Genomic DNA, 26427 nt, shown 5'->3' with positions numbered 1-26427 from the left:
CACACTCACACACACACTCACTCACACACTCACTCTCACTCTCTCTCTCTCTCTCACTCACACTCACTCTCACACTCACACTCACTCACTCACACTCACTCACTCACTCACTCACACTCACACTCACTCTCGCTCGCTCTCACTCACTCTCACTCTCGCTCTCACTCTCTCTCACTCACTCGCTCTCACTCACTCTCGCTCACTCTCACTCACTCACTCTCACTCACTCTCACTCTCAATCACTCTCACACTCACTCACTCACACACTCTCACTCTCGCTCGCTCTCACTCACTCTCACACTCTCACTCTCTCACTCACTCTCTCGCACGCTCTCCTCTCGCTCGCTCACTCACTCTCTCACTCACTCTCACTCTCTCTCTCTCGCTCTCACACTCACTCTCTCTCTCACTCACTCTCTCACTCTCACTCGCTCGCTCTCTCACTCTCACTCACTCTCACTCTCTCACTTCTCACTCTCTCACACACTCACTCACTCTCTCACACTCACTCACTCTCTCACTCACTCTCACTCGCTCTCTCACTCTCACTCGCTCTCTCTCACTCGCTCTCTCACTCGCTCTCTCACTCACTCTCTCTCTCTCTCGCTCTCTACACTCACTCTCACTCACTCTCACTCTCAATCACTCTCACACTCACTCTCACTCTCTCTCACTCACTCACTCTCGCTCACTCTCACTCTCACTCACTCTCACTCTCACTCACTCTCGCTCGCTCGCTCTCACTCACTCTCACTCACTCTCACTCACTCTCACACTCACTCTCACTCACTCTCGCTCACTCTCACTCTCACTCACTCTCACTCACTCTCACACTCACTCTCGCTCTCACACTCACTCTCACTCACTCGCACTCACTCTCACTCACTCTCACTCTCACTCTCTCGCTCTCACTCTCGTTCACTCTCGCTCACTCTCACTCACTCTCACACTCACTCTCTCTCGCTCTCACTCACTCTCACTCTCGCTCTCACACTCACTCTCACTCACTCTCGCTCACTCTCGCTCACTCTCACTCACTCTCACTCACTCTCGCTCACTCTCACTCTCACTCACTCACTCACTCACTCTCACTCTCGCTCACTCTCACTCACTCTCACTCACTCTCACTCACTCTCACTCTCGCTCACTCTCACTCACTCACTCACTCACTCACTCACTCTCACTCTCGCTCACTCTCACTCACTCTCACTCTCACTCACTCTCACTCACTCTCACTCACTCTCACTCACTCTCACTCTCGCTCACTCTCACTCACTCTCGCTCGCTCGCTCTCACTCACTCTCGCTCACTCTCAAACTCACTCTCACACTCACACTCACTCTGGAAGACGTAGTGAAACGCACAGTGAAACAGTGAGCAGCAGGTGACGATCACACACACACTGACCCTGGAAGAGTGACGGCTGCACGGCAGAGACGTAGTGGAACGCGCAGTGAAACAGCACCAGTGAGCAGCAGGTGACGATCTGACCACAGCAGCGGGAAAAACCTTCTCCATCCGCAGCAGACATGTACCGACACAACTCCGTTACACGCTGCAGGAGCTCCGAGTACGACCTGCAACACACACACACACACACACACAGAGTAAGAGCTGGTCATACACAATGCAGCGCCAGGCGTCTAGCAAATGCATCTGTGGCCCATGAGCTGATGGTCTGAGAACGAGTGTGTGTTCAGGAGCATTGATGGAGCGTTGTTATTTTGAGAAACAGAAATAGACTGACCCGTCGATGGTGCAATATTTTTTTTGTTATTTAAAGAGCGCGTTAGTAATGTACGCCTATAGGCGGGTCCACACACGCTACACTCTGCTTATTACACACACAATCTGCTTATTACACACACACACACACACTCTGCTTATTACACACACACTCTGCTTATTACACACACAGTCTGCTTATTACACACACACTCTGCTTATTACACACACAGTCTGCTTATTACACACACACTCTGCTTATTACACACACAGTCTGCTTATTACACACACGCTCTGCTTATTACACACACAGGATGTTTGAGCTTTAACCTCACACACACACACACACACTTTAACCTTGCGCATGAGCAGATCCGTTCTATCTGGAGGATCATTCAGTTTTTCCGCTTGCAAATTCCTCCATGTAAATAGCGAATCCGCCATGGCACGAGCGCAACTGGCTTTTAAAGGGAATGAGAGATGAGACTCTGATTGGTTTATTGCACGTTACGCCCAAAACACACCCATTACTCATTAAAGGGGTCATGACATGTTTTTTTATTTTTATTATTATATTCCCTTAGGTGCAAATATAGTATTACTATAGTTTTTTTTTTTTTTTAAATTTTTTAAATGTAGTGATTTATGACCTTTTCCCGCCCTGTTTCTCATCCTCTGATTCAAACAGTCTGTTTTGGGGGTGTTTCCCCTTTAAGAGTTCAGTGTTAACGCCCACTGTTATGATTGGCTAACGTCAGTGCCTATGCATCAATTATTAACGCCCCCAGCCAGAACATTTGCGGATTCAGCGTATTTAAAAAGTAGTTTAAAGTTTTAAATACATTACTTACAGTTTGCGTCGTCGTTGTTGAGCCCAGAATAGTCGGCACAGACTTATCTTTGAGCAACAGTTTTCTGGCAAAGCCAGCATCATTTTGGGATTTATTCTCAAAACGGTCATCCTTAAATGTATAGAACAAACGCTTAAACTAACACTGCCGTGACTGAGACGTCCGCAAAATATAAAGTGCATCCATTTTTCCCTGACGACTGGATCTTTCGGCAGCGTATTCAAAGATGTAGTTTGTCCACAGCAGGAACAGCACATCTGCGGCATCGTCATTTCCCTGTACACAGACCCACTCGCTGTCCGTCGACTGAACACTTGTGAGGCGCGCGGCGCGCGGGGCGACAATGATACGAAATGAGCGTAGTTGTCTTGTTCTGGAGGCGGTCATATGCAAACGCTGGTACGTCACTTCTTACCATGGATCCAGAACGAGCTGTATTTAGAGCTTGATTAAATAAATGATTCGTTTATAATGGGGAGGACGTCTTAAGCTATGAAACTTGCAGGACGTTTTAATGACACAAAGACCTCTTATATACCAAAAGATCAAGGCAAATTTGGTTTCTCATGTCATGACCCCTTTAAGAGAATAGAGACGACCCTTTTAGGCCATGCATCGGGAGCGCCGACCATTTTTCCTGTCGTTAAACTAGCAAAAGTGGATTCGGGCCCTAAGTGCCCTTGTGCCGTGCGCTTTAGACCATGCGCTTAGACCGTTACAATACGGCCCTATGTCATCGTTTCACAGATTCTCACCGGCTTCCTTTCTCTCCCTGCCAATCACAGAGCGAGCCGACGACACACAGCATCTCCAGCAGCCGCTCCCACGGCTCCGTCACCACTGACGACTTCTCCGACAGCCCGTCAATCACAACACGCTGACTCCGCCCCCTTCCCGGAGACTTCAGACCGCCCACTTCCTGTGAGCCTGACCAATCACAAAATAGTGTGTTATTGGAATACACACTGTTGCCTGTTTCATAACTAATGAACTTTACAAGTTCCTTGCTTTGTAAAATTCTGTTTTGTATAAAGCGCAATTAAATTGTAAAAATGTGCACTACTATAGAAAACACACTATTTCTGCAGTATGCAAATTCATAGAGTAATTGCAGAATAAAAATGTGTTTACCCTGAATCTGTCCGTCCGCCGACGGCTCCTTTGTGACGTAGCAGATATAAAACTCTGCTGCTTTGTGCATGTACTTGTACAGCAGACTGACGGGGAGACACATTTCTGGATTATTCAGAATGAGCGGCAGAACGTCACACACTGAGGACGAGACCAGCACAATTGCTCAAGGAAAATAAGCACAAAAACACAAAAATAAAATAATGAAGAGATGATGAATTTGTACCGAACAACTTCCTGAAGCAGTTGACGGGCGTGTCCAGGTCCTCCACAGTCTCCGCCTCTAACAGGGACTCTCCCAAACTCACCTGGAAGAGAGGTCAAGGGGTCAGAGGTCATGCAGGGTTTGTATTAGGATTAAAAAAATATTATTTATCAAACGATTATGCATCGACCCACAAAATAATGATTAGTTTGTGTGTTTAACATGCATTAATTGAGAGCCTTCATGGTGTGTGTGTGTGTGTGTGTGTGTGTGTGTGTGTGTGTGTGTGTGTGTGTGTGTGTGTGTGTGTGTGTGTGTGTGTGTGTGTGTGTGTGTGTGTGTGATGATTCCACTCACTCCATGCTGAACGACAGACTCCGGGAATCTCTTGAGTAGCAGCAGCAGCATCTCTGCTTTCTCCAGCGTGTTGAAACACTGTTCTGTGGCCTTCAGGAGCATCTTACACTGAACTGGACCTGGAAGAGTCTCAAAAACACCTGCACACACACACACACACACACACACACACACACACACAGACACAGAAACACACACACACACACACACACAATTACTGAAGAAACTACAATTATCACATGCATGTTATTCAACAACAGTACAATAGTGATTAACTAGTTATAACTACACGTTATTAAACACACTACGGTTATTATTATTATTATTATCATTAAAGTTCCCCTATTATGCCTTTTCAAAAATGACCTTTCATGTAGTGTGTAATGAAGCTGTTTGTGAATGTAAAAGGTCTGCAAATAAAGATCACAAATAAAACTATTGTGTCCTAAAAGAAGCAATAAAAGACACTATCGTTACTGTTCGTATCACTGTGTGATCAAGAGCTGAGATTCAGATATGATAATGAGCGTTTGCTTTCTGACCAATCAGAGCAGAGCAGCTCTCAGAGAGGCGGGGCTTAGAGAGACTGAATCTGTGATGGAAGCGTTTCAGAGACTGAGAGAAAGAGCTGACGCTGCAGTGGAGATTATGAGGACATTACAGTGGTTTATATCTTGGATGCATGTGTGCCCCTCCGACACAGCCTTTAAAACACATAATAGGGCACTTTAACTAAAAATAAAACTATAAATAACACATTTTGATGTGGGTCACGCACCTTTGAGAAACTGTGCGTGTTTGTCTTGGCTGTCGTTTCGTAACGCCGCCGTGATCACTGCGATCTCACGCCACACCACCGGCTGCTCGGGGAAATTCACGAATCTGTGCACCAGAAAAACTACTTTTAAACGACAGAAGCCTGAAGTCATGAACTCATCCAGAGTGAAAGTGTGTATTGTGGACTCACATGTCGTACAGGAGCCTGCCGGCGGAGGCCGTCCTCTCGGCGTTGCGCTCGATGCTGTACATCTCATACTGCACACACACACACATGAACATAACACACACATTAGACACAAAAACTGCATGCTACATTTTGACAGCCCTAGAGTACAGTACTATAGTGAGCCTAATATAATCTAAATATTTTCCAAATAATATTTTACATTTATTTATAATATAGCGGTTGGCCAATCACACAAACTGACTGCGACATCTGACCAATCAGAGTACAGCAGCTCTCAGAAAGGCGGGGTTTAGAGAAACTCAATCCTTAAAGGTACAATATGTACGATTTTTTTGTGATAAAATATTCAAAAAACACTTTCGCAGTGTGATATATTTCCTGCAGTTGTGTAGTTATATTATCCAAAGGATTTGTAAATCCAGAGAAATTCCAGTTTTTAATAATGGCTCGTCCCTGTTCATTGTCGCCTATCAATGACGTAATATCCGCGCTATCCTCGGTTTCCGATTGTAGAAAGAAACCATAGATTCCTCATTAGCATCCGTTTCAATGGGCCGCTAAACGTAAGCCGCTAATGAGGTATCTATGTATACATCTCACACACCGCTGTTGTGTCGTTCAGTCATCATGGTTCAGGATTATAGATTGGCGAGTACAGAAAACCCCCAAAAAATGTAAACCTGGATCAACTTAGGTTAGCAGACTTTGGGAAAAACAGAAAAATAAAACAAGGATCAATATCGGCGTGGTGTTTTCGAGATGGAAAGCTTTGCGACAAACTTGGACTTGGTCTGTCGACAGAGACTCCGCTCTCGCATGTGTTTTAATAGACAGGGAAGCGAATATATATTATTTATTGCACACACACAGTTATAATTCACATTGTTTGTACTTCAGTAACGCTTTTTATCAGTGAAATTACATACAGTATGTATTGCACAAAAATATTTAGCCATTACTTGCAGCAAATACTGTGGATTTGTTCAAATGTACTTTTAGTACGATTGTTTTAAAAGTGTAAAACTGTGCAGCATTAACTCACCAAATCATTTGACAAATAGTCACATATTAGTAACAGGATAATATAGCATTACATTTCAGGTTCCTTGCAGCTAATTCATTACGATGACAAAACATAGTGTGATCAAACGTACAGGTAATACAAAAACTAATTTATTAGCGGATATATAACGTTAATTTATATTATTCGTGAATTCTCTGTTTATCTCTGGATGGTGAAACTGAAAACACATTCTTCCATCGCTCCACTCTCCTTCATAGCATCATCAAGCTTCGTCGTTGTTATTGTTGTGAAAATGAGACCTCTGGCAGCGCAAAACTTACATATTGCACCTTTAATCGAACAGTTTCAGACACTGTGAGAAAAGAGCTCTCTATTACTTTCACAGTTCAAACACACATGACACATCCGTGACATCTAGAAGATTAAAAACCCCTGCGCTAGAGTACTGAATTATGTGTGCAGTGGGATTGTTATTGATTATGATTATGATTATGTGTTTATTATCACCTGTATGTTGAAGTCTGTGGGGTAGAGGGTGCGCGCGGTGATCAGCCAGGCTTTCGCTGCATACGGGTCCTGTGGCACGAGCTCGCGCGCGCGCTTCACCAGGAACTCGCAGTCGCCCTGCGCGGACATTTGACCCGTTAACGGGGGAAAATAAGTGAAATAAAGATAAAACCCCTTCAGATGTTCAAAGACTAAAACACAGACTAGAAAACACCGGGACGACCGCCGAGTGTTTAACTTCCGGGTTGAACTGAGTCAACTCCTTTCAAAATAAAAGTCTCTCTTCCCAACTCAGTGAAACGCATCCGAAATCGCTTACTATTTAGTAGGCAAAAACAGTATGAGACAAAAGAAGTATGTCTGAATTCAGTACTCATTAAAGATCAGAGGTGTGTAAAGTCCAGGGGTCAGAATGTAAAAGTCCCGCCATGTTTATTCCACCCATGAACTCAGCCAACTGATTTCACTAATTAGTTCTATCTCCTGGCTTAAAAACTGTGCTTATTAGCAAAAGTAGTAGTTACAAAAGTAGCTGATTGACTTAGATGAGGGCAAAAGTCTATAAGTTTCCGATGGATTATAGACCACCAATGCTCAAATGTTTCAGAATAAAGTAGGCCTAGTAGGCATAAACGAATGTAATCTTAGCTACACATCTTGCAGTGTACAGGCTAACACCTCAGACTGTGAAAACATGAAAACTATATCCTATATTTTGTGTCTTGCATCTCTGCTTCAATGCAATATACCGGTCTATGACTGGATCTCCTCCCTGCATCAATTACAAACCAATTGCAAATGTTTTATTGCAAGAACATACTCTTTGATGTATGTAGTGAGATCCGGTCAGACTGAAAAATTATAGATACTTTTTTTTTTGTAAATGAATTGTAAAAAATAATAAAACAATTAATATTTAGATACGTTTGTAAGTAATAATCAGCTTTTAACAGTAAGTATCAAAGTTACAATAAACAAGTTTTCAACCAAATATCTCTGAGTAAAATAATATTGCCCTATATGAGCGAGAAAAAGCAATGTTTGAGCTTTGCCAATATTTATATATCATAGTAGCCTGTGTTTGTTAATCATGTCAAAAACTAACTTTTCTCATAATTAACTCTGGCCTCTTGGTGTTACACAAACATTGCGGTTTTAACACTTTAGAAGCAGAACAAATAAAGCCAAATAAGCCTTTTCAACATGACTTTATGCTAATACTAAGCTAGAAAAAATGACAAGCAATAGGCCAAATAAATAAAATAGAACGAAAGATACAAGTTCAATAAAGAGTGCTACGTTTTTCAGACCTAACAGAAGTAAGAAATACAGAAATTGTTCAAAAAGTTCAAAAACGTATAGTCCTCACTGTAGGAATTAACTGTAGTAATTCAACTTAAAGGTGAAACTAATATATTATAGACTCATTACATGCAAAGTGAGATATGTCAAGCCTTTATTTGTTATAATTTTGATGATTATGGCTTACAGCTTATGAAAACCCCAAATTAAAAATGAGAATATTGTGAAATATTCTTGTCCAGCCCAGAGCTTCCTTCACCGCTGGTCCCGTCCATAGACATGTATAGAAAGGCTAGATGGCTTACCGGCGCTGAAAGCCAATGGGACCCGACGACGTCACACGGCGGCCATCTTAGGACAGGACCGCTCGTCCAGTTATAACATTAAAGTCTATTGTGCATGTAGTGCTGAAATAACTATATTTTGCTCAATTTTCAACCGATTTTCAAACGGCTTGGTGTGTCATAAACGTCAGGGATGCGGCTATTTAACTGCATACTTGTGAAAAATTATAGCCACGGAGTTTATTAAGCTACAATTTAAACATCGGCATCAGCACAAATCATAGCCACGTTAATAAGGTTTGTAATAAACCAAATCGTTTGTAAATCCGTCAAGAATTCAGCAAGTTACGAGCATTTTAGTTGGCGTATGTCACTCACCTTCCGTCCACAGCAGCAGGGAGCAGCAGCGCAGTCTCCTGACCTAAGATGGCCGCCAAGTGACGACACAGCTGACTCCGCCTTGAGCCATCTAGCCTTTCTATACATGTCTATGGTCCCGTCCAGCCCAGAGCTTCCTTCGCTGCTGGTTCCGTCCAGCCCTGATGCTGTCACCACCCCAGAGCCTGAACTCCCACCCAGCCTCCCTCTCCCACCTCCTCTCATCTGCCTTCTCTCAACCCTTCCTCCATCACTACCTGGCAACCCCTCAGCTCCTCTATCCACCTTTGAGGAGGTGGAGTCGCCGTGGGTCTGCCTTCCACCAACTCCACCAGGGTCGGGGATATCCCCGGTCTCCGCCTCCGACCTCCTCCACTTGGACTCTGCTTCAGCCTGCCAGTACATTACCTCCATACACTCCACCGTGGCCCATCAGCCCACCAGCTCCGCTACAGCCTATAGCCTGCTCCGCCCTCGCCGCCATCATCATCATCTGTCTCTCCTGTTTCTGTTCATCAGTGTTAGTATTTACAGTAGTGGAATTATATCTGTGATTAAACTGTTACATTGGAGCCTTCCGCCTCTTCGTCTTCGTCTGCCTGTACTCACAACTCGTGACAAATACAAGTTCTCTTTTCCAGAATATTGCACTTTTTTAACATCAAGCACGTCCCACTCATTATTACTCATTCGTCCATGATTCTTTATCACTCTAATGTGTCAATAACTCCTGCCCACTAAAAGCTGTAATACAAATAAAACAATATACCAACAAAAAACTAAACTTAAATGTATTTAAATACAAATTATTATTCCAAATACGTATTTTACTGTAAATGCATGTATCTGAAACACTGCCTTTTAACAACATAGTGCAATAAACACTTGTTCTGCGTCATGTGCGAAATGTGTAAATAATGCCAATCACAAACTTGTACGTGAATTTGTGAGAACTTCATGAACACCATTCTGCCCACTTCCAGTTTCTGACCACAGGGACTGAAAATCATCACGAACGCTGATGACAGGAAGATATTTTATAGAATTGCTATATAAATAATGGTAATACTTGTTCTCATGCACGTGTTTGGCTATATCTAGAACATTTTTGCTGCATATGTTGCTGTATAAATGCAATGCCAATGTGAATTGAATGCGATATTATCTTCATAAGGCATCTGATGTAATAGGGTCTGTTGCTTTTACTCGAGGGTCTGTGGTTTAAACTAAACGCTGGTGACATGCGTGTTTTTATAGATGATTACTGTGTGGTGAAGCGTCTCTGCGCTTCTGCTTTTATTCACTGGCAGAAATAGTGTTGCTTCTCTGTGACTATAACTAGACCAGATCAACGTGCATTTGATTCAGACTAAGAATAATCCCTGAACATAAAAAAGTGCATTTATTTTGCACATTTGAGACGATAGAGATATAGAGTTGCTTGTTTATTTATTTATTTTTTTAGTCTCCATTGTTGAAAAATGTATTACTGGAAACTGCTGACCAGCGTCTGCTTTATCTCAGATGAGGAAACTTCCTCTTCCTTCTTTCTTTGTTAAAGTCAAATACTTTCCTGTTGTTGTTTCAGTGAGCGCCAGAACACACACACACACACACACACACACGGTTCTGAGGACACATCTTCTCTGTTCTGCTGGATTATTGGACTCTGGAAATGAAGCTCATCTTCGGACTGATGCTTCTGCTGAAAACTGCTGCATGTGAGTCGACTCAAACTCTGCACTTTTATGGCCTAGGACTTGATTTTACAACTTATATGAAGGTCACTTAATATTTATTTTATTTTGATCTATTTTTAAAAATGTGTTTCATTGTTTAAAGTCCTCCTGTGGTGAAAATCCAGCACTTTGATGGCATTATGAAGGGGCGGTTACACTTTATTGTACAGTGTCCTTGTTGCATAAATGACTTACCGTAGTAATAACAGTAAATTATACATAATTACATGCAACTAACCCTCAACCAAACCCTTACCCTATAGTAAGTACATAATATTACTCTGTACTTACATATATAATTACACTTTAACAATAAAACCTTAAAATAAAGGGTAACACTTTATTTTACGGTGTTCGTGATACAGAGTACCGGTAATTCCTTAATTAATTACTTAGATGTTGTACTAACATGTATCAAAATATAATTAACATGTAAGTTATGGAACAGCTGTACTTACAGATTGTGATTATGCAGCTTCTGTTACACACATATATATGTACATAAAATACACTTAAGTACATTCTTGATACACTTTATTTTACGTAGCTTATCCCTGTGTAATATTCTGTAATTTTAATGTAATTAAGAAGCTACTGCATGTATTTAAGCTGTGAACTAGTGGGCTAATTAAGATAAGGTATGTATGAAGTGCACTTAAGTACAATCTTGATACACTTTATTTTATGTTAAATACCTGTAATGCTACTGAACGTACATCACGGACACCGTAAAATAAAGAGTAACCCTTTATTTTAAGGTGTAATTGGTGTAATTATATATGTAAGTAATATTATGTACTTACTAAAGGGTTAGGGTTTGGTTGAGGGTTAGTTGCATGTAATTATGCATAATTTACTGTTATTACTAGTTAGTACATGTAATGTAACAAGGACACTGTAAAATAAAGTGTTACTGAAAGGTCAATTCATAGAACCGATACTAAATGAGGCAAGGGTGTCGAGTTACATTCAAGATACAAATGAATTGTTTTAAAGGAAAAAAACGTTTATTTTGGTGATCAAACATGAGTTTTAAGTGATAAAATGGTGACTTTAAACTTGATTTATTTACTCCTGCTCTATACTTAGATGCAATAACATTGAAAATCACATTTGCATATATTAATTTAGATGCTTTTATCCAAAGCAACATATTTGTCACAACCATGTTCATATACTGTACATTAGGATTTAAGAGTAGAAGTGGAAAGCAGGAAAAAGAGAAATAGGAGTGATTCGGCAGTAAGTGTGTTGGTTTCATGTTTGTGGTGTGGTTAATTATTTGTGGAAGTGGTACAGGACATGTTACTTATTACCTTTAAAATCTATTATGATCTAAACCAAGTGTGAAAATGTGGTGGAAATCTTCATAGTGTTCAGAAAAAATACTAAAATCATATAATTCTCCTGTGATGCGTGTATGTTGACTGGTTTAATAGACAAATTAAATAGTGAGAGTGTGAAAAATAGTTTAAAACAGTTTTTTTTTTTATCTAAAAGACTGACAAATAAAGCTCTGTGTTGTAACATTACGGGTTTCACACGGCGCAGTTTTAGTTTCCAGTGATCTGGAAATAGTAGGTGTGATTCAAATTACACAATATCTTAAAAATAAAATCATAAAATCAAAAGGGGATTTTTGCAGCGATTCCATTGAAGAATTTTTTTTGGTTTTCCTAAGAACCTTTCAGTGCTCAGTTCTTAGCATTTGGGTATTTCTGAACATAACATTTATGCATTAGACAAATAAAGTGTACAGCATAAGTGCCATAATCGTACAAATAAAGGTTGTTTATTGGCATTGATGGTTATATAAAGATTTCTTTAAAAAATTCGGGTTAATTAAGTGCTTTATATTTTTGGGATTTCAGTGAATTTTTTGTCAATTTTTTTTATATTGTAATATGTGAGTAAAAGTGTAATTCAGACTAACGGATTGATCGTCCGCTGATGTCTGAGATTGATGATCGGAGGTCAGATGTTTCACTGAAATTAGATCAAGTATTCACATTTACTGTGTAAAAAATTATCGTGATTTTAACGGTAAAAGACTGTATGTAAAAATGCTACAGTGAAAAACTGTTAATTGGTTAACAGAAAGTTTCCGTACTATATACTGTAAATTACTGTGATAGATCTGATGGTACATTTAATGTAATTTTACTGTAAAATACCGTTAAATTCACAGTTTTTGAAAGTGAAAAAGAACAACTCATTGTATAAATTACAGTGAAAAAACATAAATTGACATCCCCACAATTCCCTGTGTGACACTTCACATTTGATGTATTTTTGTTGAAATAACTATATGTTTCTTCATAGTTTCTTAGTTTTTTTTTCTAATCAGTTATGTACATTAGGGTTTTATGTTACATTTAATGTTGTTAAATTGATGTTTATTGCATTTTAAAAATTCATGTGTGTTACGATGGTGTTTAATGTGTGTGTGAATGACACTGTGCAGCTCCTGTATATCAGTATTAACTATCTTGTGGAAGATCTGTGTGTGATGAGCTTTGATTAATCATGTGACTCTCATCTCTGCTGTGATTGGTGGTTATCAGTGTATTACAATGGTACAAAACAGATATTAATACTTCAATAGGTCGGTTAATTAACATTATATCATACAATGAAATACGGTTTATTACTGTAAATTTTAAGTTAAGTCTGTAAAACATAAAATGTTGCTACTGTATTTTATATGGTAAATTTCTGGCAACCACAGCTACCGGTATTTTACCGTAAATTGATTTTTTTTTTACAGTGTAGAAGTTTAATTTTGTAAAAAATTTGTGTCACTGTTTTTCTGATTTTAATTTATGCTGAAAGAGTCACTATGATTATATCCTTACAGCATGATTTTTGCATAATTTGAATTTCCAATATTTAAAAATTGTGTGTGTGTGTGTGTGTGTGTGTGTGTGTGTGTGTGTGTGTGTGTGTGTGTGTGTGTGTGTGTGTGTGTGTGTGTGTGTGTGTGTGTGTGTGTGTGTGTGTGTGTGTGTGTGTGTGTGTGTGTGTGTGTTCTTCAGGTCTGGAGTTTAACTGCAGTTTTCTTCAGGCTGGTCCCTGTAACGCTGTTCTCGGAGACAAACTCAGTCTGCAGTTGGTGGACACTAGAGAATATGACCTGAAGATCCAAAAGAGAATAAGGATCATAGATACAGATCCAGTTTGTAAAATAAAGGATGACAGGATAAAGGCTGAATGTGATCTCTTTAATAACAGACGTGATGAAGTGTCAGTCAATAATGGGATTCTGATAATAAACTCTGTGATCAGAGCAGATTCAGGGACGTACAGTATACAAATCTATAACTCAGTCGGCATAGAAATATTTAAAGCAGATCTTCAAGTGATTATTGAAGGTACAGTAACTCTCCTCAGACTCATTACAATCTCACGTTCTCAAAGATCTCACTCTCATGCAAATCAATGCTTAACAAAGAACAGATGAATATTAAAAAGACAGAAACATCTACATATCTTACAGAAACTCTCATTGCAATATTTATAATCCTATAATCAGAGCCGGAACCATGAGGACGCGTGTCAACACTATTCAGATAACGGCTAACAGCGGATTTAAATTTCTATTAAAACAGTTGTTTAATTCAGTCGCTGTTCACTGTAAAAATGTATATGATCAATGTTATGACAACATATGTTTTTACAACTCATTAAAATAACTTTTTTTATAAGATATACAAGATTCAACTAATTCTTTAAGTCTGTTTAACGTAATTTAAGTTGAAATAATTTAATCCTACAAGTTGAATATACTTAAAGGGAGCAACTTTTTTTTTACAGGATTGTTACAAATTAATATTTTGCTGTATTTTGCTAATATTTTGTGTTAAACTCTTAATAACCCCGTCCTGTGTTTCCTCAGGCGTAGATCCTGTCGTCATCTCGCTGGTGCTGGGATGTCTCGCTGTAGTGCTGATCATACTGGTCATCGTGGCGTATCACTTTTACAAGAAGAAGAATCAGCTCAAGCCCACAGCGAGTCAGTCGAGTTCATCAATCTGTGATATTTAGAGCTGTATTATTGGCTTTATCTCTTTATTCACTTACTTATTGTTTTTTGTTTGAGTTAAAACATCCGATAAATGAATATATGTACAGTAAATATAATGTATTTTGCTGCAAACCTATGTTTATATTTTTCATAGAGTAAATAATGACAGATATTTATATTTATGCATGAAAAACCTCATATAACATCCTACAAGTAATTTGAATAGAAAGCAGGTGAAAGCATAAACAGTTTGGGGGCTATATATTGCTCATTTCTTCATAGTTTAATATTTAGTCTTTTTTGAAGATGCTTAATGTCAGTATTTTCTCAGATGTTTCAGGGAATGTGAACGAACAGAAGAAACTGAACAGAGATGAAGAACAGAAGAGACCAGGTCAGATTCACATCGGCTTTAATGAAGATCAGAAACACACATTCACAAGCATCAGAACAAAAACATTCACACAAATATTCAAAATGAGCTTTGATGAGTAAATAACACAGTTGAACATAATGCATAATGGTCTACAGTAGCAATGTGAAAATGTAAATCTTGCCCTCGCTGTTGTAGGCTAAACAATACTAAAGGAAATATCAGCAACGGCACATTTTATGTAAACCTTTTACAGAAAAAATTATAATAATTGAAGGATTCGACAGGTTTTGGAGGTTTATGGCTTTTACTAATTATCATCATCAGTATGATAATGGTCAGACTCTATGCCTGTAAGTCTGATTTGTGAAATTATGAGTTATAGTGCCGAACTGTATGCTTTTAATAAAAACAAAAACTGTAGAGTGAAAGACAAAGTGATAAAAAAAGCATCTGTGGCTTTAGTGAAAACGCTCGGCTCAGCAGAACATCAGTCATGATGAGGCTGTGTCAGGACACATATGCAAATTAAATAAAGAGTATAAAGAAATATGCAAATTAAATAAATAGTAAAAATACATTACCGGTAAATGAATAGAGTATAAATATGCAAATAAAATAGGCCTAAGTATTAAAAATGAATAAAATACAGTTTAAATGAATGAATAAATAAAGGGTAGGCCTATAAATAAATATGCAAATAAAATAAATAGTAAAAATACATTAAATACAGTATAAATGAATAGAGTATAAATATGCAAATACAATAGGGCTAAGTATTAAAAATAAATAAAATACAGTATAAATGAATGAATAAATAAAGGGTAGGCCTATAAATAAATATGCAAATAAAATAAATAGTAAAAATAAATAAAATACAGTATACAAAAGAACCAAAACCTGGTTCAATGACCATGGTATTACTGTGTGATTTCATGTAATATTCACATTTTCTGGGATTTTGATTTCGTGGATTTCATAAGATGTAAGCCATAATCATCAAAATTATAACAAATAAAGGCTTGAAATATCTCACTTTTTATGTAATGAGTCTATATAATATATTAGTTTCACTTTTTAAGTTGAATTACTGAAATAAATGCACTTTTTGATGATATTCTAATTGTATGACCAGCACCTGTATACTAAATATGCAAATAAAATAAAAAGTATAAGTAAATATGCAAATAAAATAAAGAATATGTCATAAATAAGTGAATAGATAGCAAAAAAATTGATAAAATACAGTATAAATAAATAGAGTTTAAATCTGCAATAAAATAAGTAAAGTTATAGGCCTAAAAATAAATAGAATACAGTATAAATAAATAGACAAATAAAATAAATAGTATAAACAACTTAAATACAATATAAATACATAAATAAAAAGTATAAATAAATGCTAATAAAAAGAATAAATAAAATACAGTATAAATAAATAGACAAATAAAATAAATAGTATAAACAACTTAAATACAATATAAATACATAAATAAAGAGTATAAATAAATGCAAATAAAAAGAATAAAATAAATACAGTATAGATAGGCTAAGTATGCAAATACATAGATATAAATAAACAAATACAGTAAATTATTTGTCATAGGGATAAAAATATGTTTAATTAAATAATAATTTAAAATAAGTTATTGTCCCGATCCCAGTGTTGAGCTCGTTTTGTAGAGACTTTTATGTTGAAGTTTATGTTCTGTCGGTGTCCTGTACTGTGGCCATGTTTGTAGTTTTGTAGTTTTCCCTGTTGATTAGTCTTGTCTTGTCCTCTTGTTTGTTCCAGCTTTATGTTCATAATATTTTGTTTATTTCATTAAACTCCCCTTCCTTAATCCAGTTGTTAGAGATTTATGTGTTCGTTTCATGGTCAATTTTCTTCAATAAATCCCCAACTTAGATTTTTAACGCTGTCTCTGCATGGCACATCATCATTTACTATCAACATCACTGCAACATAATCTTGTGCGCACCCTCATCTGTCCATCCTCTGTGTCTGCAGATGTAGAATACGCCACCGTCAACTCTCAGAACCAGAAGAAGAAGAAGAAGAAGAAGAGGAGGAGGGAAGAAGAAGAGGTTCATTATGGAGAAGTGACGTTCACCAGCGCCAGCGCTCAGCGGCCGCCTCAGACGCGGGAGGATTGTGTGTATTCTGAGGTTCACACACGCTAGTGTGACACAACCACACAACACACAGACTGTGTGTCTGAGAACACAGCGGCCCATGATGCAGTGCTCCGGTTATTGAGTGTCTGATGCGTCCAGAACAGGAATATAACCGGACAAACCCTGACTGATGTCAACAAATAATGACTATAATTTATACATTGTTTTTCTTTGTCAAAAAATGCAATTAAAATACTTTTTTTCTGCAGCCGTGTTCACATTCAGAGTTGCCATGATTACTGTCCCACATCTTTGCCAAAACTGGCCGAGATATGTTTTAAGATAACTGGGCGATATTTGGTTTACATCCAGATTACACTCTAAAAAATGCTGGGTTGTTTCAACCTAAATTTGGGTCAAATATGGACAAACCCAGCCGTTGGGTTAAATTTTTTTAATTAAAAATGTTAACCCAACGGTTGGGTTCGTCCTTATTTGACCCAGATTTGGGTTAAAACAACCCAGCAGTTTTGAGAGTGTAGTCATTGTCGATTGTGCCACATTTTTTGGACCATATTCATTATTTATCATATGGGCCACTTTAGGCTCACATTCAGATTACACAGTGCCATGAGCGCGCATCTTTGCCTGAAAAAGCCCACGTGTGTTTTAAAGGGGTGTTTGATTATGATTTGACTTTTCTAACTGTAGCTAGTGTGTAATGTTGTGTTTGATCATAAACAACATCTGTAAAGTTACAACGCTCAAAGTTCAGAGCAAAGGGAGATATTTGCTTTTACAGAAATCACTTTTTAAGGACTACAACAAACGGCTGGTAGAGACTACACGACATTCCTCCCGGGTTAGTGACATCACCAACCCTAGAATTTACATAAACCCCGCCCCCTGAACACGATTTAAGGTGCGTTCACACTACAAGCGCCAGTGGCTGGCGGTTAGGACGCTAGTGGGCGTAACTACTGGTTGCCTAGTAATGTTTGTGAGTGACATTCACGGATGTTTCTCCATGTTGTAGACAACAAATCTGTTTTCATGCTGTTACAAACAAATATTTTGGAATGAAAAGTCTAGTATAAATGGAATCAGTATAACATGCATCATATTAAAGATGAACGAGACACAGCGAGCGCTCTTTGCCATCGCGGCTGTTTAACTGCAGCAAACGGGCATATACCGTCTATCTGTGCTCACGACACCATCCCGGCTCGGAGTCAGCGCGGCGAACACCACCGTACGCACACGGAGATATAGCAGAGATTATAGACTGCTAAAATCAGCTTCTGTTCAACTCGCCTCGGTCAGACTCGGCACTGAAGAGTGACGGATCACGCGTTCTCCACTGACTTCACTCCTATTGGTTGTCGCTCCCAAAAGTCGCTCTTCATTTGCATAAAGTTAAACAGATCTCAACTTTGTCGCGTCGCCAGACACGCCCCATCCGGTCACTGGAAATCGCCCGCTCCCATTGAAATTAATGATATCGTGTTGCTTTGTTGCTTGTAGTGTGAACACGATTTATAGATTATCATGACAGAATATGCTAATAAATGACTAGAAGATAACTACACATAATCTACATAAATTCATCAACTAACCATTCAGAAATGTCCTGTTCTTCTACATGTTGTCACTTCTTCTCGAGTCTCTCCATTATTGTCTGACTCCGGTTTGAACATAAAAGGCGAAAATAAATGTTCAGTGCGTGTGTGTGTGTGTGTGTGTGTGTAAGGGTAAAAGGACACGCGCTCTTGAAGCTCCGCCCCCTGTGCCGGGAGCTGCAGCTCATTTGCATTTAAAGGGACAGACACAAAACGGTGTGTTTTTGCTCACCCTCAAAAAGTGACTTTAACATGATATATATAAATATCTGTGCGGTATTTTGAGCTAAAACTTCACACACACACTCTGGGGACATCAGAGACTTATTTTACATCTTGTGAAAAGGCCATTATACCACCACTTTAAAATATTAGGGCCATATTTATTTGCCATTTTACATGTGGGCCACATCAGGCTCACACACACTTTGCCCGGGCCGTAAGAAGGCCTGCAGTGCTCCGGTTATTGAGTGTCTGATGCGTCCAGAACAGAAATATAACCGGACAAACCCTGACTGATGTCAACAAATAATGATTTTTTTTGTTGTTGTTGTCAAACAATACAATTTAAATACAGATGTTTTTTCCGTGCTCTTGTTCTGTCTTTTCCTTCACATAGTCACCAACTGAACAACAAAGCATTACAAGAAATAAGTAATGCATCCAGTGTGAGTTTTGAAGCGCTGTGTGATTATATTAGGTTGAGGATTTACTGACCGCTGAACAACAGAAGCAGAAGATCATATAGTTGTGTTTTAGTGATCGGTCTGATCCACTGACTAACTAATGCCTTCTGTTACACCTAAAGACTTTGAAAAGATTTAGAAAAGACTTTATAAGATTATCAGCTCACATCTAAAGACTTGGTTTCACAGACTCACAGTCTCAGACTAAAGATTTTACAAACACTGAATCTGGTAGTGACACTATTTACAAGACTACAACCATTTTTTTCTCCATTAATAGGCATTTTTGTGCATATTTTTTGTTTGATGAGTAAAAATATGTTAATTTATATTGTTTAATTACAATAAATCACTTTATTTTCCAGGAATGAAAAAAATCAAATTAGACATTGTTATGTGAACATCTCTTAATAAAGAGTTGACTATTTAATGGGATGACCTAACTTTTTCACATGACTGTATATGGGGGTTATGAATCTATATCATTATATGATGAGAACAATAGTTTGAACTAAATGTCTTGAAAGGGTATAATTTTAAATGCAGGCATGTCGATGGCTTCGACAATATTGGTCCACTTCTTTTCTTTTTCCACTCTGTCGTGGTATAAATGGCAGTTTTCGCCATTTTCGCCTACTTGGCGCTCGTTGTGTTTCCACGTCCGTCGACATGTTTCTTTGTTGTGACTGATGGCTTCCGGTTTTCTGAGGAAAAAAATAATTGGTTGTTGATTGTTTTACGTCACTATGACTACGCTAGGCCTTGCGATAATATCAAACATGTTTGATATTAAAGACTAGAGAAAGACTGGCATAAATCGGGTCGCCGACTGCAGATTATCCCCTCACATTTAACGATCGAGACGACGGGAGCGCGCCGAGACTCCAGTAAGATTCCTAAAGACTGCCGGTCTTTAGTCTGGGACTGTGAAAATCCTTTGGTGTACGCCCGGCATTACACGAGAAACATGTACATCAGTTGAAAGAAAATGTTGCAAAATAACAACTTTAAACTTTAACATCATGTTCCTTTCAATTGTTAGTGAAAATAACAGGGAACATTCCCAATATGATTTTGTTCCAGGACGCGTTGATTTAAACTTGGGTAAAAGTTGTTCGATGACGTGCAAATCGTGACAGATGTTTTCTTTAGTAGACGGTTTGTTCATCTACTCATCATCAAAGACTTTGTACTTGCGGTCGATGCTCATTATGAATCCTGCAGTTATAAAAGCATCAAACGGGTGATGAATTAACAGGTGAAACTCGAACAATTCAAGTTGAATTACTGAAATAAATGAACTTTTGCATGCTAATTTTTCAAGTTTCACCCGTAATGTCTTTATGGAAATGTAAGAATGCAGAAGCATTAGCCAATGGAAAGCCCACCGCAGGACAGAAGTAATTTTTTGTACCTTGTGCTTGAACTTCTCCTTTTCTCTGAGAAAGTGTGCAGTAGTTTTCAGTGAGCACACCCGTCTCAGCGGCTCATCTGGCGATCGTGTGTCTGATCAACATCTTCTCTCTTCTGCGGGATCATTGGCTCTCCTGGACTCCAGAAATGAAGCTCGTCTTCGGACTGATGCTGCTGCTGAAAACTGCTGCGAGTGAGTCGACTTTCAGATCAAACTCGTCTGATGATGAAATAACATCGATGCTCTGACATTAAAACAGTGTAATATTACATTAAGAGTTTCCCAGAACTACAGGATCTAGTAATTGAGTCTGTTTTTAAGTGATTAAAGCCTGGTTTCACAGAAGGGCTTAGATTAAGCCAGGATTAGGCCGTAGTTCAGAAGGGCATTTAAGTAACTTTTATAAACGTGCCTTAGAAAAAAACCAAAACATTACTGGTGTGTGCAATTTAAGTTTCCCTGGATTCCCGACTGAACTGAGTCTAAGGAAGAAGTGGATTAAAGCGGTTCGCCGGGATGAAGGGCCAAACTTTAAAATAAAACAAGGTAGCACGTATGTTTGTAGCCGGCACTTTAGCGAATCAGACTAATTTACCAGGGATGCAGTATAAATAAACTTACGGTCGTCCATCATGGGTTCGCCAGAGTGATGAGTGATTCACCGGAAGTGGCATTGCACAATCACTGAATGCGGAAGTATCAGCGTGATAATCCTCTATGTTGCTTGGCCATTGGGGAAATGGTGGGACACGCGAGTGTTTTGTCTGCGTCCAGAATGAACAATGCAACAGTGGTTTTTGTCTCAGGATTTAGCCTGTCTCAGGACGATGCTGGTATGGTGATGGAAGGAAGTGAAGTTCAGTCAATGGATTCTGATATAGCAGAACATCTTGCTATGGCAAATGCTCAGGGAAGTTCTAAAGGGAATAGTCAGAATCCTAAAATAAAACATCCCTATTATACAGTTCACAAAATGAATGATTTTTTAGACCGTACCTTTAACCAGCGAGGACCAAAAATTGAACAATACTTCCCAGATTTACAACTCTTTGTTGATTCATGTACATTGATGTTAAGAAAGGCAACATTGGAGGAGCTTGCTCAGCCTAAACGCTACAGGCTCATAAAATATCTGAGCACTGTTAAAAAAAAAGATTAAAAACTCGTTATAAATATTATATATGGAGTCATGATTATCAGTTTATTTTTGGGGGGTATTGGATACCTTAGCATTATCTTTTCCATGGCGTTCCTAAATATTGGATCCTTTAACATCAATGGATGTCGGGATACAACAAAGAGATTTGCTCTTTTTAATTATTTACAATTAAAAAAGGCAGACATTATTATGCTCCAAGAGACTCATTCTGATTTGAGGAACCAGACACAGTGGAATTGTGATTGGAAGGGAAATATATTAATGAGCCACGGGACTAATGTTAGTGCTGGTGTTGCTATTCTTTTTTCTCCATGTGTCTGTAATGAACCAGTTATGTTTGAGATAATACCAAGGGGGTAATCCATCCGCCGGAAACTGAAGCCTCCGCGGGCGCCGCCATTGTAGCAGAACTTCACCTGCTGTTAGCATTCCATTGACTCCCATTCATTTTTGCGTCACTTTGACAGCGAATAACTTTACATCTGAAGCATCCAAAGACTCCATTTGTCCATTATTTATTTCTATAGAAACTCGACAATGTATAAAAGGCCTTGGTACCTTGTACCTTACGTTATGGCCCCGTAGAAGCCGTTTTTGTAAAAATAGGCTAACGATTGCGTCATAACTCACGCGACTCTCTGTCGCACTGTAGAGAAATTACCGTATAGACAGCTGTCAGACACGTTGCTCACGTGTTCAAGCTCAGTTTGAGCCTGCGCAGTTCGCCTGGCGATCAGGAAGTGAGTGCTTCAAATGGGCTTCACTTTTCTCCGTTGAAGTCTATGGGGTCGCTGTGTCCATCTTATATACTGTCTATGGATAATACCTGGTCGACTTTTAAGAGCAGATATTATGGTTGGACAAGTAAGTTTTTCTTTTTTTAACGTATATGCTCCTAATGTTGGACAAGAGCGTAAGATATTTTAAAAAAATAATTATTTGTGACTTTTTCAACTTAATAAATCCGTTTAAAAAATAGAAATCATTTGGATGGTTAAATAATCTGTTCTGGTGAGAATGGTTACTTTCCCCGCTCCCCCCAGCGTTCCCAGGCGGAAAACCAGCCTTGCAACATTGGGACTAACGTCCATAGACAGTATATAAGAGCTAACGTCCCCTAAGTTGAAAATAGGAAGTCTCGTGAGAAGCGAGAACGAGCGAGAAAGAGCGAGAAACACGAACTGCTTTATGATACTGTGTATGATGTATTACCCACCTCGGTAGACATAGCTCCACACGATAAAGTTGGTGCGTCTGGGACTCATTTGTTCACCACACCGGCTCCGACCATAACAAAAGTGACTTTACGACAGTGATGTGAAAAATATACGCACCGCAGCTGTAGGGGAGCTCGTTGAGGAAATCAGCAAAGCGGTGGCTAGAGTTACAGAGTGCCGCTTTAAAGTGCTTGGTGTGTTTTTTGCAGGGGGGCAGTGTTCCGAAAGACATTGAAGCCGACCTGGGCGCCGCCATTGGCTAGCGGACCCCCACCTGCTGTTAGCATTCCATTGACTCCCATTCATTTTGGCGTCACTTTGACAGCAAATAACTTTACATCTGAGGCGTTTAAAGACACCGTTTGTCCATTGTTTATTTCTAAAGAAACACGAAAATGTATAAAAGGCTCCATTACCTTGTATCTTACGTTATGGCCCCGTAGAAGCAGTTTTTGTAAAAATAGGCTAACGATTGCGTCATACCCGCGCGACTCTGTCGCACAAGTCGAAAAATTACCGTATGGACAGGCAGAGAAGCTCGCAAGCAATCGGGAGGACGTGGAGGCATAAAGTCAAGAGAGAAGCCCATAGAGAGTGATAAAGTTGCTCCCGTTGCTAGGTCATGGACAGCAAATACCCACGCTCTCCGTCTCTGCGAGATTCGGAAGGGAATGATTCAGATTTCTCTCGGCACAGCTACTAGAAGACCTACAGGTTGCTCACGTCACATCTACGTCGTCAAGCTCAGTTTGAGGCTGCGCAGTTCGCCTTGCGATCAGGAAGTGATGCTTCTAATTGACTTCATTTCTCTCCGTTGAAACCTATGGGGTCGCTGTGTCCAGTTTATATACTGTCTATGGTTTTTTGGGACAGCTCAATATACTGAAAAGAACTGGGAGGGATTAGCAGATCGGGTGATCGGCAGATTACAAAAATGGCGATGGCTTCTTCCACAGCTCTCCTTCAGAGGGAGGTGCTTGATTATCAATAATCTGGCTGCCTCAATGCTATGGCATAGAGTAACTGTTTTCAATCCTCCCAAGGAATTGCTTACTATCATCCAAAAAGCTTTTGTTGATTTTTTTTGGAACGGTTACCATTGGCTTATTCCTGGTATACTTTACCTTCCTGGGGCAGAGGGAGGTCAAGGACTACATATAGAGTCAAACATATTAGGAATGAGATTACAAACATTACAGAGGATTATGTATTGTTCTGCTCCTTTACGATGGGTTTCATTTGGGTTGTCTATATTAACAGATTTAGGTGGGATATTCCTCGATAAACAGTTGTTTTTAATGGAAAAGCCCTTTGAGGAAAAGACACGTTGTTTCTTTCCTAACTTTTACATGTCAGTAATTAAATCATGGAAATATTTAAACTTTACAAGAACAGAAGATGTGCACTATGGGGTTTCAGAACCCTTGTTCTTTAATCCCCTTATAAAACTACCATCTAATTTGTCTGTTTTTGTTCCACAGTTTTTAAATGCTGGAGTCAGTAAAGTTATGGATTTAATTTATTTGACACAATGTCAGTGGCGAACTTATCACTTGCTGCACAGGTTAAAATTTAATCTCTGAGAACTATGGATAGGATAATCAAGTGTATTACACTGTAAAAAATAAAACATAGATTTTATTTATATTTAATTAATTAAAATGAGGCAACAGATTACAAGCAATATTATTAATTCAATTTAACAAATTAGAATTGAGTAATAATTAATCAAATTAATTCCTTAAATGTTAACCATTTAAAATGAGTAAAATTTACAAAATATATGTTATTGCCAACATTGAAGACACCTGATGTTAACAAGCAGAATCACTGAAGGAGAAAACCATAATTAAAGTCACCATTATGGAGATGAGTGTGTGTTTTAGTTGGGCTCTTCACCCTTAATTTATCAACTTTAAGTTTTGTTTGGCTGCTGTACATGAGTTATAACAGCCAGATGAACAAACAGTGATCTTATGGTGTTGGTTGTGTTTTAACATAATCATTATTACACAATCATTTGACCTGAATCACTGAACACAAATGGAGTCCCGTTTATGAGCTAAGTTAACTTTATTAACTATAGAAGAACTGGTCTTGCACACCATAATATTTTTAACTTTTACAATGTAATCCAAATAATTTCTAAAAATATTCTCTTGTACAAAAAAAACAAAAAAAAACACAGACATCATGAATCAGCCTGTGCATCTCAACAATGGTGACATTTATAAAGCATGTTGCATTGCATTCTGGGTTGCACCAATCAAAACTCATTCATGGCTCCCATCATGCATTGCTGCATGAATAAATAATGAGCTTATGATCAGAGGTTGTCACCATTGCTGAGATTCATACGCTAAATCATGATTTCTGTGTGTGCCTAAAAAAAAAAACACACATATATTTTTTATTATTATTGATTTGATTATTTGGATTTCATTGAAAAGGCTATTCATATTATGCAGCTAGAATTAATAAAATAAATCTAACTCATAAATTGGACTCTACATGAGATCAGTGATTCAAGTCTATGATTGTGAAATTGTGAAACACAACCAACACCATCAGATCAACGTTTCTATTTGTTCATCTGCTGTTATAACTCATGTACAGCAGCCAAACAAAACTTAAAGTTATTAATTTAAGGGTCAAGAGCCCAACTAAAACACACACTCATCTCCATAATGGTGACTTTAATTACGGTTTTCTCCTTCAGTGATTCTGCTTGTTAACATCAGGTGTCTTCAATGTTGGCAATAACATATATTTTGTAAATTTTACTCATTTTAAATGGTTAACATTTAAGGAATTAATTTGATTAATTATTACTCAATTATAATTTGTTAAATTTAATTAATAATATTGCTTGTAATCTGTTGCCTCATTTTAATTAATTAAATATAAATAAAATCTATGTTTTATTTTTTACAGTGTAGGGATGCTTTTCCATGCATTAATGTCCTTTATAAACTCAGCCCTGGTAGATGGTTTTACACCTCAGAACTTCCCTGAGCTGAAGGTGACCCCTAAAGATGGGAGAGTTGGGGGTAATATAAACCAGAATACATTGTTGAAGGGATATGGGGATTTGTTTTTCATGATGTGGCAAAGAAAAATCTTTATTATATTTGTGTCAAATCTGTGCATGTTGGGCATTTGCAAGGAAAAACAGATGGAGGGCTAAGATCTCAACTTGTGAAGAAGTACATCCATCATGGGGAGTATTGTACAAACCTCCTATCTCGAAGCGATGTGGAGATCTTCAGTGGAGAGTACTTCATTGTGCTATAGCCTCTAATAGTTGGGTTTCAAAATGTAATAAGATTGTTTTATTATGTCCCTTC

At 38.5% G+C, this 26427-nt stretch overlaps 3 protein-coding genes across 3 annotated transcripts in view; 2 read left to right on the top strand and 1 right to left on the bottom strand.

Moving 5' to 3' along the window:
* Positions 1-7014, bottom strand: part of ints10 (integrator complex subunit 10) — a 15039-nt gene extending 8025 nt beyond the window's left edge. The window contains 8 exon segments of the mRNA XM_079631072.1: positions 1341-1577; positions 3332-3503; positions 3708-3848; positions 3934-4015; positions 4270-4409; positions 5048-5151; positions 5237-5304; positions 6768-7014. Coding sequence (XP_079487198.1) covers positions 1341-1577; positions 3332-3503; positions 3708-3848; positions 3934-4015; positions 4270-4409; positions 5048-5151; positions 5237-5304; positions 6768-6896 — 1073 coding nt within the window. The 5' untranslated portion in view covers positions 6897-7014.
* A 3286-nt stretch (positions 7015-10300) lies between these two features.
* Positions 10301-19191, top strand: LOC307007681 (uncharacterized protein). The gene is made up of 5 exons (XM_079629947.1): positions 10301-10452; positions 13506-13841; positions 14366-14482; positions 14826-14888; positions 16879-19191. Exons 1-5 carry the CDS (start codon positions 10407-10409, stop codon positions 17049-17051), a joined length of 735 nt encoding a protein of 244 aa, XP_079486073.1. The 5' UTR covers positions 10301-10406; the 3' UTR covers positions 17052-19191.
* Positions 19192-20731: 1540 nt separating this feature from the next.
* LOC307007684 (uncharacterized protein) overlaps positions 20732-26427 on the top strand; it is an 8769-nt gene continuing 3073 nt past the window's right edge. The window contains exon 1 of the mRNA XM_079629950.1: positions 20732-20896. Coding sequence (XP_079486076.1) covers positions 20851-20896 — 46 coding nt within the window. The 5' untranslated portion in view covers positions 20732-20850. The remainder of the gene's footprint in view (positions 20897-26427) is intronic.

This window comes from Phoxinus phoxinus (genome assembly GCF_949152265.1).
Source record: "Phoxinus phoxinus genome assembly, chromosome: 12".
Classification (NCBI taxonomy): Eukaryota; Metazoa; Chordata; class Actinopteri; order Cypriniformes; family Leuciscidae; genus Phoxinus; species Phoxinus phoxinus.
This window is presented reverse-complemented; position numbering and strand designations above follow the sequence as displayed.

Coding starts and splice junctions, on each gene's coding strand:
- LOC307007681 (XM_079629947.1), top strand. CDS start 10,407: ATGAAGCTCATCTTCGGACTGATGCTTCTGCTGAAAACTGCTGCAT. Junction 10,453..13,505: donor TCTGCTGAAAACTGCTGCAT/GTGAGTCGACTC, acceptor TGTGTTCTTCAG/GTCTGGAGTTTAACTGCAGT. Junction 14,889..16,878: donor TGAAGAACAGAAGAGACCAG/GTCAGATTCACA, acceptor CTGTGTCTGCAG/ATGTAGAATACGCCACCGTC.